The following is a 12,910-nucleotide window of genomic DNA, read 5'->3' as shown; positions in this document are numbered from 1 at the left end:
CAACAGACAGTTGCACTTAAAATTTAATTAAAATGTAGTTAAATTTAAAATTTGACATCTGAATGTATTCTGTAAGCCTAGAAGGATGAGTCTTACCCCTTGGCAAAAAAAAAGCTCTTTAGCATACTATAAAAAGCGATTCTGGATATTTTAGTGTATCTGTGGTGGGAAACATTGAAATTTATGCATTTGGCAGATGCCTTTTGACACATCAGTTCATGCATTCCCTGGGAATGGAATTCATGAATTATGAATTTATATACAACATGACTTTAATACCGATAGAAAACAGCTGTTAATGGGACCTCAATGCAATGCAATCACATAAAATAAAGAAGCATAAATCAGTAAATGAGATCCTGGTATTTATTCAATGCCTTGTACAATCCATTTAGACCCCATGTTTTAAATACAATGTGCATGTCATAATTCAATTTAGAATAAAATATGACATCACTCTGAAGAAGAAAATCTTTAAATTACTAAAATGGGGAAAAAGAGTTGTGTAAAGCTTTTGTCATCAATTATAATTCATAAGACTTTAGTATATTTACTTGCATACAGTAGGAAATCATATGAATGGAAAAGGGGAAAAATGCATATCACAAAATTATTAAAACTTATTACATACAAGAACTTAAGACAACAATCACGTAAGTAAATCGCACATTTTGCCCGGTGGCAATAGGCACAATGTGGAACGCCACAAACTCAACGAAATGGGCATCTGAGCCCAAACTGGTATCTTTAAGAAGGCTTTTCATAAGAATGAAATAAGTATTATAACAGCAGAAGTCAAACTCTCATAAAGGCATAAGGATGGAAGCTCAAACCACTCCTGCCATCCAGATAAACAGAAACCTCCCATGAATATAAAAATAGAAACATCATCAAAAAAAAAAAAAAAAAAAGCACACTTTATAAAGTGATCAGACACAGAAATGCATGCACCATAAGATCAGGGATGACAAAACTCTTGAGTACCAAAAATTATAAAAATATACAGAATATGGCATTGAGATTTTGATGATACCAAGCAGTTATTGCACCTTTGAGAAAACCTGATGTGGCCAATGGAGGAAAGAAGCAAAATAAAATAGCAGAGTGTGTCGTTACCCTAGAAAGCAGCAAGAACAGGGTTTTAGTCTGAAATGTGCAAAGAGATGTGTATGTTCAAGTTAAGCTCAATGTGTGTGTGTAACAAGTACAAAAATAGATCTTGATTTGTCCAATGCAGTCGATCATATCCAAAATAGCTCCACGCAATTTAAAGACCTAGTCTGATAACATCTGGATCTTTAAAAAGGCTGTTAAAAATCATAATGGCCTCCCTGAAGATCTACACTTGTCTGACAGTGCTTTGGCACAGGAACAAGCTGGTGTAATGCTCACTATCACCACAAGATGACACAATTTTTAAACTCGACCCTCGGGACTGATATTGGCGCACGTGCTCAAACACACACTTTTAACGCTATCAGATTCTAGCTGAAGAGCTTGACAAAGCAGCTTTGGCAGTAGGGTTTGTCATTCTGCTCTTTGAATGTGCCTTTGTTCAGCTGTTTAAGGCAGAAGGCGCAGACGAAATGCTCGGGGTGAAACTTCTTGCCCATGGCAGTGATGCAGCGGCCGGTAATGGGTTTCTGACAGCCGGAGCAGAGGGAGCCGCGGCGCTCGTGGTAATGAGCCTCACAGTAGGGCTGCCCTTCATGCTCGAAGAAACTGCCGTTCACAAATGGAGTGAAACACTCCTGTGGAGGAGAGAGAAAACAGAAATCAGTCAGTTATATACAAATAGTCATTTGAGCTTCACGGGCCAGCCTTCACTCCCCACATGCATCAACGAGTCTTGGCCGCCCATGACCTTGTCACTTCTTTGGAGCACTTTTAAATATTGGGATATTAATATGCATAGCTGATATATCAGTCAATCACATTCTGTAGACACACAACTACATCAATGCATTCTTACACAGACACCCAACAAACACACACATACTGACCCTGCAGACAAAACACTCTGGGTGCCAGAGAGAGTTGAGGGCTGAAATGTAGTTCTCCAGGATGGCACGGGCACAGCCGCCACATTTAGGGGCAAACATGTCAAAGTAGTCCTTCCTACAGTATGCCTTTCCCTCCTTCTCATGGAAACCTGCAGGAAATAGAGGTTGACAAAGGCTTAAAACCTTTTAAAGAAAAAATAGCTTGGTAAAAAAAAAAGGCCAGCTAAAGAGAAGAAAAGAGGCTGAGAAGAGGAAGCTGCTTACCCTCAGGCCCAAAGAATGACCCGCACTGGGCACAAAAGAAATGCTCTGGATGCCAGGTCCTGTCTAATGCGGTCACCACCCTCTGCAGGATCAAATAAAGGCAAATGTACAATTCATGACAATGAACTGATGGCAAAACTAGAACAGAAAGCACAATTTAAATGTCAATGAATGTTTTCAAAATTAAGATATCTAAAACAAAGAATAAGACAATTACTAACAATTATTTCCCATTCCAGAAGTCATGTTTCCATCACATACTTCCTACCTTCAGACAGAATTGAGTGATTCAGGTAGTCAGGAATGTTATTTTAGCCTTTAGTTAAATATGCTTGTTATTTTTTTTCTTATGCATATGTTGTGAATGTGATTATTTTATGATTATTTCAGTTCATTTTCTATGTAAAGCACTTTGAATTACCATTGTGTGTGAAATGTGCTATATAAATAAACTTGCCTTGCCTTACATAATTCTGGTTTAGCAATGTAAACTACTCGAATCCTTACTATATACTAAACAAAACAACAAAATATATGCTTTTTTTTTTGCAATATACACTACCGCTCAAAAGTTCGGTAAGATTTTTAATGTTTTTAAAAGAGGTTTTGACTGCTCACCAAGGCTTAATTTAATTAATTAAAAATACAGTAAAAACAGTAATATTGTGAAAAATTATTACAATTTAAAATAACTGTTTTCTATTTGAATATATTTAACAAAGTAATTTATTCTCGTGTTGGCAAAGCTGAATTTTCAGCATCATTACTCCAGTCTTCAGTGTCACATGATCCTTCAGAAATCATTCTAATATGATGATTAGTTCCTCAAGAAATATTTGTTATTATTTTCAATGTTGAAAACAGTTGTACTTTTTTTTCCTTGATGAAAGCATTTATCTGAAATACAAAGCTTCTGTAGCATTATACACTACCGTTCAAAAGTTTGGGTCAGTAAGAATTTTTTTTTTATTTTATTTTTTTAAAGAAATTAAAGAAATTGATACTTTTATTCAGCAAGGATGCATTAAATCAATCAAAAGTGGCAGTAAAGACATTTATAATGTTACAAAAGATTAGATTTCAGATAAACACTGTTCTTTTGAACTTTCTATTCATCAAATAATCCTGAAAAAAATATTGTACACAAATATTTTGTACAATTTGCAGCAAATTGGAATATTAGAATGATTTCTGAAGGATCATGTGACACTGAAGACTGGAGTAATGATGCAGAAAATTCAGCTTTGCCAACACAAGAATAAATTATATTTTCAAATATTTTCAAATAGAAAATTATTTTAAATTGTAATAGTATTTCACAATTTTACTGTTTTTACTGTATTTTTAATTAAGTAAATACATCTATGGAAAACAAAATTCCATTATGGAAAATCTTGTGTTAATGTGTATATTTATCTATATTTATCATATACTGTAAACGTAAGTGAGTCAACATTTCTCTTTAAAAATTCTTGTTTTAGGCTTCTAATTAGTGACCAGTGATTTGGAAGTCAGTATATTTTTAAATATATGTCTGATTGTGTTTATCTGAAAGAAGATAGTCATATACACCCAGGATGGCTTGGTGGTGAGTAAATCATGGGATAATTTTCATTTTTGGGTAAAATGATTTATTTACATTCTCAGCAGACTCTATCTATATGCATGTGTTGAGTTCGATGGCAAAGACCCATTTAGACTGTATTTAAGTGACTGTTTATGTTTACAGGAAACATGAAGCCAGAGGTAATGTGTGAGCAGCTATAGTAAGCACCATCACTATTGGGTGGTGACATGTGAGACACACACAAACACACAGGCCTGTGAATGCCCTGTCTGTGACCGCTTAAGGTGGTGATAGGAAGCATAATCCTTACGTCCAGAATGGGTCCGTTGCAGTAGTAACAGCGTGGAGAGAAGAGGCTGTGGTAGTCCTTTTCACAGTACGGCTGGCCGTCTCGCTCAAAGAAGTTTTTGGAACCTATTTCCTCCTGACAGTGAGTACACACGAAATGTTCCGGATGCCACGTCCGACCCATTGCTGTCACCACCTGAATGAATCAAAGAAAACGATGATGGAAGTTTACAGCTATACTTAAAGTAGTAAACAACAAAAGACATAACTGAAAAGACATAACTTGAGATGCTATACAAGCTATGAAAGTTTGGAATAATTACAATTTTTTAATGTTTTTAAAAGTCTACATTTATTTGATCAAAAATACAGTGAAAACAGTAATATTATGAAATTAAAAATAACTGATTTGTGTGTGGAAACCAATACATTTTTTTCTTTCATGAATAAATTAGTTATCAACATTGATAAGAAATCCACAAATCAGCATATTAGAATGATTTCTGGAGCATCATGTGACACTGAAGACCACAGGAATAAATTACATTTTACAATATATTCAAATAGAATAGAGTTATTTTAAATTGTAATAATATTTCATAACATAAAATGCATTTTAATAATAAATGCAGGCTTAGTGAGCATAAGTGACAAAAACAATAAAAAAAAAAAAATACATATATCTGAAATCCACAAAATTTATATATACACACACAGACGTGAAAATATTCTTTGGTGGCTTTTTGGTTTGCTTTGGAACAGAGCTTCTGCTCTAGGGCATAATATCCTAAAAATCCAAATGGAATGTAGGTCAGGATAATGATTTGGGCATTAAATGAGATCATCTCTTACCTGGCCAGCGATTGGTTTCTTGCAGGCTCCACAAACACCTTTGGCTACAGTCTGGACACCCAGGCGGTTGAGGTCTGACTGCAGGCTGCCCAACATGTTATCCAGTTTATTCCCCTGTTTCGGGACGCTGGTGGGGGAACTCTTGCCCTGAGCCATAATCTACAGAAAAAAGAAACGAATTTTCATGTTTTAAAGTCTGTTTCATGTTTTAAAGCAAAGAAAATGTGGATGCAAATCCCACTCTGCACACGCAGACACAAAACAAGCAGCTTTGTTTATGATAAACACTTTCTACTTGGTACACATAACTAATTACTACCAATTAGTCATTGAAAGTGACTTTCAATACACTTTTTACCAGGTCAATCTTCCTGGAGCAACATGGGGTTTAATATCTTGAGCACAATGTTGATAATTCATGGCGAAACACATGCAGGATTTGAAGCCACACCATCCACTGATACTTGACTTGTTTTGGAGAACTCAACACTGAGAAGTCAATATAAATGTAGCCTTAATATGGAGTGTAGTTATTTAGATATTTTTGTGTGCTTCACTTTGTACCATGACTATGGTCAATCAACTTTATTTTTTTAAGTCAAAAATTTCCCAATATAACCATCATCACGTGAAAAGGGTATTTTCAAACACCTAATCAATCAGCATGTACATCAAGAGCTTTTTCCTTCAAACAAACAGGACTGGAGATGTTGAAGTGCACACATTTAATTTCATCATTTATTAGCCAATCCATTACAGGATGTTAGTGGTTTTAAACTACACTAGTCGTTCTCAGCTTCGCAAAAATACTCCACTTTTTTGGAATCAATCATGCATTGCTATGGCAATGGAAATGTTTACTGCATTTGTCTCATTTCACAGCCTTGAAAGCAAACAGCAATCAACAGCCAGCAGAGATACATGATCCTGCACAAACAAGAAATAGGCTAGTTACTATACATAAACAGCAAATCTGGTTAGATTTTATGCAACATTTGCAATTTTATATTTCAGTTTATTTCACATAAATGGAAAGGCTTTTGAATCATGTCTGCTTTATTAATCTAAGGAAACCAATCTCATGCTCTCTGCGTACCCTTCCCTAAATACAACAGGACCAAGAAGGTGCTAAATACATAATCAGATGACAGACCAAGCAAGGCCAAGAGTCAAAAAGTGCTGGTGTAACAGTATCCCCATCTCTGTTCTCACAATTCAAAGAACCGTGACACAGAAGCATTATTCACAAATCAAAAATAGCAACCTACACATCCTCTGTTATTTCTGCTTATGATCTCACACTTAAACAAGCTACTTCTGAAGTACTCCAGCGCAGCCTGACTATTAACTTGCAGCATTAAGCCTGGCTCATTCTGCAGCATTTTACACAATTTTTGCAGACTTGTTTCGAAAATCTACCAAAAAACAGGAAGAACACAAGTATAGATGGTAACAAATGTAATAAAACTCTTATGGAGTAGATTACATACAAAGTCAATGCAAAGACGCAAAAAGACATGAATTGGGCAACACGATTTGCCACGAATGCACGGTATTCGCCTCAAAAGATTTCACCTCGAGTAATTGATAACCAATTTCGTTGGCAACAGAATTAGCTCACGTTCCAGGAATCTAGAGGAAAAACAAGGGAAAACAGACTGTCTTCATGGGACATGTTGGCACCAGCAAAATATTTAATAAATGCTGAGACACTACTAGTGTTTGGAGGTCAAACACATAACTGCTTGTACTCAATAAGCAACATGCTAGAAACCATGAAATAATGAATGGAAAAGGCACAGGGTCTATCCGACCAATGCATTTTCAAAATATTTTTCATGATATTTTGTGATTACTAGATAGGAATCATTCACTTTTACATTCACATTCAAATTCAGAATGATTCACTATAGATTCATTCAGACTGATCAATTCAACAGATTCACTTGAAAACAATCCACTCATTCAGTAATCATTCCTTTAGGTCTCTCCCAAGGATTTTTCCACTACAGTCACCTGGTGGAGTTTGCTTGCTCAGTTTGGGTTTAAAAGACAATTAATATAAAGATGGTAAAGTCTTAAACACTTGTGGAAATCCTTTTGCTCCAGACTGCTTCACAAACGAGGGTCTTTTCAATGACTCCGGTTTGAACATATAAGGCTGAACACTGCTACTGACAGTTTCTGACATTTTCAGTGCGTGAGATTGTCCTGTTTTGTTGTTTCCAGTGTTCAGGCAATCTGTCCTACACTGGTATGCTGGAGAATGAGCTCTTGGAGCCCTGCCCTCTTCTTGAAAAAAGGGCCAGGAGCACCAGCTCAATTGCATTTGGCGCATTTTTGCTCACCCCCCCAAAAATGGCAATTTTAACATGCTATTAAAATAACCTGTGGGGTATTTTGAGCTAAAAATTCACATACACACTCTGGGGACATCAGATACTTATTTTACATCTTGTAAAAAGGGGCATAATAGGTCTCCTTTAACTAAACAAGCACTACATTTGCAACATCTACACTGTTATTGAATTGAATTGAGCTAAATAATGACACTATTGTCTTTTTAGAACTCCTTTACACCTGAAATTGAATTGGTTTCATAATTGATGACTTCTGCATCAATTACATTTTCCTGTTTATCAATGTGAGATCAGGTAAGATCTTACAGATTTATGAATGAACTGCTCAAAATCTTCCTGGTCTACTGACATTTGTTATGACATCCGCTTCAAACATTACAATGCTCATGATAACTTTTAAAAACTAACTCTATAATAAGTGAATCCACTTCACAAGCTAATTACTCTTTGACAGTGATGCCATAGAAATACAGAGCTAAAGCAAGTTCAAACACAAAATTCTAAAGATAGCAGCACACAAATAAATGTGACTTGACTTGAATGACTCACTATGACTTGTGAACTAGTTTTACTCTACACTATCTCAATATACAACCAGACTTTTCCAGGCCTATCAAATTCCCTGATATTTCCATGCTTTCCATGACCATGCAAACCCTTATGACAAAGATGCAAGCTCAGATCAGATGCAGATAAATAGAGAGCAAGTTCATGCCTGTACCGGTGGAAAAAGAGGTTCGTATTCCGTTTGGCAGCCCACAGATGATAAAACCTTTGGTGGAGGGGGTGGGGTCACAGGTTTGGGTTGAGGGGATGGAGGAGGGGTGGGGTCTTTAAGTGGAGGTGGGGCTGGAACTGGAGGAGCGGGAGGCGGAGGAGGAGGAGGAGGAGGAAGAGGAGGAGGAGGAGAGGGTTCCCTAGGAGGTGGAGGTGGTGGGGGGAGAGGAGGTGGCATCTGTACCATAGGCACTGGCTTTTTTGGGGCAGGATTGGTTAGGACTTTTTTCGGAGGACTGGGTGAGTCTGGAGGAATGATGATCTGATGGACAAAGAAATGTAAAACACATAATACGAAGTGAAATTGGCACAAAACGCATAATATTGTGCAACAGTCAGGTTCCAGAAGTAAAAAAAATATCACATTCATTTTCGCCATAGGAAGATTGGGTTTTTTTTAACGATAACCGAGGTTGAGGTTGTTAAAGAATAGTATATACTTTTGCTGAAGTCATCAGCTTACATTATTTCAAATTACAATATTATATAATATAATATATTGTAAATACTTATACATTTGTATATTTTTGCATATTTTGCAATAAACTTAAAACATATTGTTTCTATATATATAAAAAAAGGCAACTTTAAATTAATAATTTAATAGTTCTCCATAGTTTTTCATTGGATTGTCATTATGTTCATGGGATTGTAGCCTTTGTCATTTTGTCTTGTGTCTGTCTTCTTGTTTGATTTTAAAATACTTTTTTGCTTCAAATAAAAGTTTGTGATTCACATTGGTTAATGGCTTATAACACTTTAACGAAGACTTTTTTAAAAAGTGCCCTATGGGACAAATGAATGGAAAAGATTCTTCCAGAACTAACGCCACTGAAAAAGTGGACACGCATTGTTGCACTCTAATTCAAAACGTTTTATAAAGGTTAAAAAGCCAGTTTTATATAACAAACCAATTCAAAAACTGTTGTCGTGCAAGCTTTTTGTTAGTTCCACCAGTAATCTTGTGACTTACGCTACCTTATCAACCGTTGGTGATACACCACCTTCCTCTCTTAAGCGCTGTGGGTTGGAACAGACAATGACCCCTTCCGTAAGCCAATCATCTGGCCGTTTTCGTGGCCGCTCAGTGCGACCAATTCCCAGTTTCCCTTGCAGCTCTTCAATGAGTAGATCTTGTGAATTACTCTTGTTGAGAATGAGTGGGCCCATTTTTCTGCGCATGTGGCCATCACGAAACATTGGGTGAACGTTGGACGTTTCCTTTGTGCGTCTGATGACCGATTTAAGCTGCGGAGAAGCAGCATTAATGAAGTCACCACTTTAAATTTTTAGATCATGCAATGCTTTCTTTGCAAATGCCATTCAAGAACTCCAAAAGCCTCTAAAAAGCAGGCAGCATGATAAAAATCAGTACTGTAACCCCACACCTATCAAAGCTGGGCCAATGTAATGCATAGCCTAAAGCTTCCTTATAGTGACTCACTGAAGGAACATCTCTAACCTTTAACAAACAATCTGAAATGATGCAAGAGTGGGTATACAGACCATGAAGCCAACACATCATGCCAAAGCAATGCAAAGCAAAATTGTCAATTGACCCTTCGCCGGGAGTTTGATTGACAAGCAATCTAACCAATCAGAACGCCGAATCCGCCATTTTGTCTGACAAAGCAGTCAGGAGTTAGAAGATTAACCTCGGTGGACTTAAACTTGAACAATGGTGTGTATTGACGTCTTTCCGCGTTTGAAACAACTTTCCTTCTCATGTTTATTTGATGCTATAAATTAACTAGTAGGAAGAGATGATCATTTCACAAGCCTCCTCAGGTGAGGCGCTACAGCGATCTGTCACGACACATTAAAGAGTCACAAAACGTTTTTTATTGTTTGAATTTCTTAAAATAAACTACACAGTTTGAAAGCTGGGACTTTGTTTAATATCATAAGTAACCTGCTCTGTCTTGTCTGTCGACGTGTTGTCAGTGTCCTCTTTGCTCCGCGATGTATTTTTCCACTGCATGTGGCGTGACAGCACCACGGCTTGTCGGACAAACCAACAGTAACTAAGGGGGGCGGGTCTTTGCGAAGGGTCAATTGGACTAAAAAAGGAATTGAAATCACTACTAAAAATGCAAACTTGGGCCGTAATGATATCAGGTGTTTAGAAGCCTCAGACTGCTGAATCGATATTATATTTAGCATTTTAAATTAGTTACTGGTGAACACAATTTATGATTTAAAAGTTATATTTCAAGATTGATTTTAATGCATAGAGAGAATGACTAAACAGTTACACCCTTTGACTTCACACATCAAATTTAGCAATTGCAAATCATTTTCATCATGCAAGAATATGGGACCACAGTAAATAACCACTTTGCAGAACATCTCCTGCAGCAATCTAAAAAAGCATCATGTGCACTGAAGAAAGAAAGAAGTGAAGATGGAATGCAACTGCACAATGAAACTCCACTGCAAAACTACAAAGAAACAAGCAAGCCTAGCCTTGTTGTTCATTTAGCGGCATACACCTCTTTGAGGAAGCGCGTCAGGGCATGCATTTGAACATCCCAAAGACTATTAATATTATCCATTTCATGCACCACACATACTTTGGATTCCTCATTCCTCCACCTTTCCAACATGATACAAAGCAATGCAACTGAACAGAGCGGTTACAAACCAAATGAAATGACTAGCCCTCCAATTTTAGGAGCACTAAGTGACATTTGTGCTTGTGTATCAGGTTTTTGAGAGGCATATTTAACTTGCTAATGGTTGGTGCTTCTATATGAGCAGGATGGAAAGGTTCAGATTGGATATCAACAGGCCCCTTGACCCAAGGATCAGGCTCACGTATTTGAGAAAGCATAAACAGCCGTACGTGGTTCAGCATGCTTCTCGATCATGCTCGCTAAATTTAGGGGTGCAAATTGGAGACAGTCTGACAGAGTTGGTGCGCCTCATACTTGTCCAGAAGCGGAGAGCCTTTCAACCGCAGATGGCTGAAGAAGTGGAAGGTCCAGAGAAACATCTGATGCTCCAGGGTTAAAGGGGTCGTCTGTCCAACTGATCTCAGTTAAGGGGATTTGTGTGTCTTTATAGCCACCCTCTGGCGTCGATTGATGAAGAAGCTCCAGAATGTCATCGTTCATTTCAGATGAGGCAGGATATCCTTCAAGCAGTTTCACTGGCTCTGGTTGGGAAAGACCGGACGTCAACAGCTTGTCCAGAGCTTCCTCCAGAAGAGGCTTGGGGCAAGGTAGACTTATTCCCAATATGCCAGGTTCAGAGGTCTCAGGTTTCTCTTTGGAAGGCTTGGGAGTTAATGTTAGGGTTGAAACTGGAGGAGCGGGTAGTGTAATGAGAGTTGGCACTGGACTCTTGCTAGTAATCCCTGGCTCGGGACTTGGGCTCTTGGCAAGGACTCCAGGGACTGGACTTTTGGTTGCTTTAACAGCTGTAATGGGGCTTGGGCTCTTTCTTACCACAACTGGACTAGAGGTTTTAGGAGTTGTTCCAGGACTAGGACTTTTCACATCGACAATTCGATTTGAGCTCTTCATAACCTCTGGTGGACTGGGGCTTTTAGCCACTGGGCTAGATATCCTTCGAATGGTAACTGGTGAGGAGGCCTTTGCTACCACAGGTGGACTGTTTTTAGAAACCAAAACTGGACTTGAGGATTTAAGATTGACGGTCCTGGGTGAACCGATTTCACGTTTGTTTAAATTTGATGCCAGAAGGCTTGAAGTTTTTGCAGATGGTTCTGGTGATGAACGAGACTCAGGGGCTGGACTTTTTGCACTAGAAACGTCCAGTGGTTTATCCGAATTGGTCTTGGAGGAAGTGCAGATCACCGTGGTGCTGGACATTTGAGCTACAGTTGTTGATTCCTCAACAATGTGGAGTTCTAGCAGAAGTGGTGCACAATTAGAGGAAGGAGAGCTGCATTCAGATACCTCTGCTTCTGGGACAGAATGGACTGTGAGGCTCTTAGTCACCACAAGATTGGGAAGTTCTGACCCTTTAATGGATAATGAGTCCTCCTGAACCGACACAGAGCCAGACTAGACAACCAACAGTAAGACAACAATAATCAAAAAGAAAGGGAGGAAATCATTTGAGTAGAATCATGAAGGCATGCTGGGAATGATCCATTATCTTATTTTCAAATAAAAAAATATGCATGAAAGCCAGTGGCTTAATGCAGCGAGTTATGTAATATCTCGAAAAGTTTGGCTCATTTGGTCAATAAAAATGTATTCTAAGAATGCAACAAAGTACAAGTCGGATATTTGGTTTACCAACCTGAAAGCAAATATGATCACCAGAATTTCCAGATATAACATGACACCACAACCACAACATTCCAAATTCTTTTTGACCGCAGTGTGGCTCACGTCCAAGACAGATATGTTAACAAGACCTTCATAATGGCATGTCCTCATACAAGCATATAACCCTTTATTCATTTCAAAGGCCTTGACTGATAATACACTACTGTTTACTATCTGATTATCACTATCAGCACTCACAGACATGCATATAATAAATCACAACATTAAAACATAAAACCAATGACAACTCATTCAAAAAGCCTTTGTAATGCTATAGGCCAGATTAAAAATTAAAACCGTGTCTATTTCTATTAATAATTAAAATGAGTCTATTTCTAAACACAGTCTATTCCATCAGAGTGGCTTTCAAAAATAAAAACTTTTTGGAATAAGACTTATATTCTACTGTGTGGTAAAGCAATGGATCATAGTTTAGGGAACATTCATAGAAAATGTAAAAAATAACAGGTAATGTCATTCGTCTCTCTTGCTCCATGA

At 37.7% G+C, this 12,910-nt stretch overlaps 2 protein-coding genes across 5 annotated transcripts in view; both read right to left on the bottom strand.

The window, feature by feature from the left end:
* Positions 1–332: 332 nt before the first annotated feature.
* The window catches only part of pxna (paxillin a), a 45,061-nt gene continuing 32,483 nt past the window's right edge, over positions 333–12,910 (bottom strand). For all 4 annotated transcript variants that reach the window (XM_067405801.1, XM_067405800.1, XM_067405804.1 and 1 more), the window contains 5 exons: positions 4,975–5,133; positions 4,145–4,318; positions 2,268–2,349; positions 2,004–2,152; positions 333–1,751 (listed from right to left, as the gene is read on the bottom strand). In XM_067405801.1, coding sequence (XP_067261902.1) covers positions 1,485–1,751; positions 2,004–2,152; positions 2,268–2,349; positions 4,145–4,318; positions 4,975–5,133 — 831 coding nt within the window. In that variant the 3' untranslated portion in view covers positions 333–1,484. The remainder of the gene's footprint in view (positions 1,752–2,003; positions 2,153–2,267; positions 2,350–4,144; positions 4,319–4,974; positions 5,134–12,910) is intronic.
* Positions 5,169–12,903, bottom strand: LOC137033663 (uncharacterized). Its single transcript, XM_067405805.1, has 3 exons — positions 11,042–12,903; positions 9,090–9,359; positions 5,169–8,373 (listed from the first exon to the last, which is right to left on the bottom strand). The coding sequence occupies exons 1-3, from the start codon at positions 11,945–11,947 to the stop codon at positions 8,044–8,046; spliced, it is 1,506 nt and encodes a 501-aa protein (XP_067261906.1). The 5' UTR covers positions 11,948–12,903; the 3' UTR covers positions 5,169–8,043.

This window comes from Chanodichthys erythropterus, chromosome 13 (assembly GCF_024489055.1).
Source record: "Chanodichthys erythropterus isolate Z2021 chromosome 13, ASM2448905v1, whole genome shotgun sequence".
Taxonomy (NCBI): domain Eukaryota; kingdom Metazoa; phylum Chordata; class Actinopteri; order Cypriniformes; family Xenocyprididae; genus Chanodichthys; species Chanodichthys erythropterus.
The sequence above is the reverse complement of the archived record's forward strand: the minus strand, read 5'-3'. Positions and strand labels throughout refer to the sequence as shown.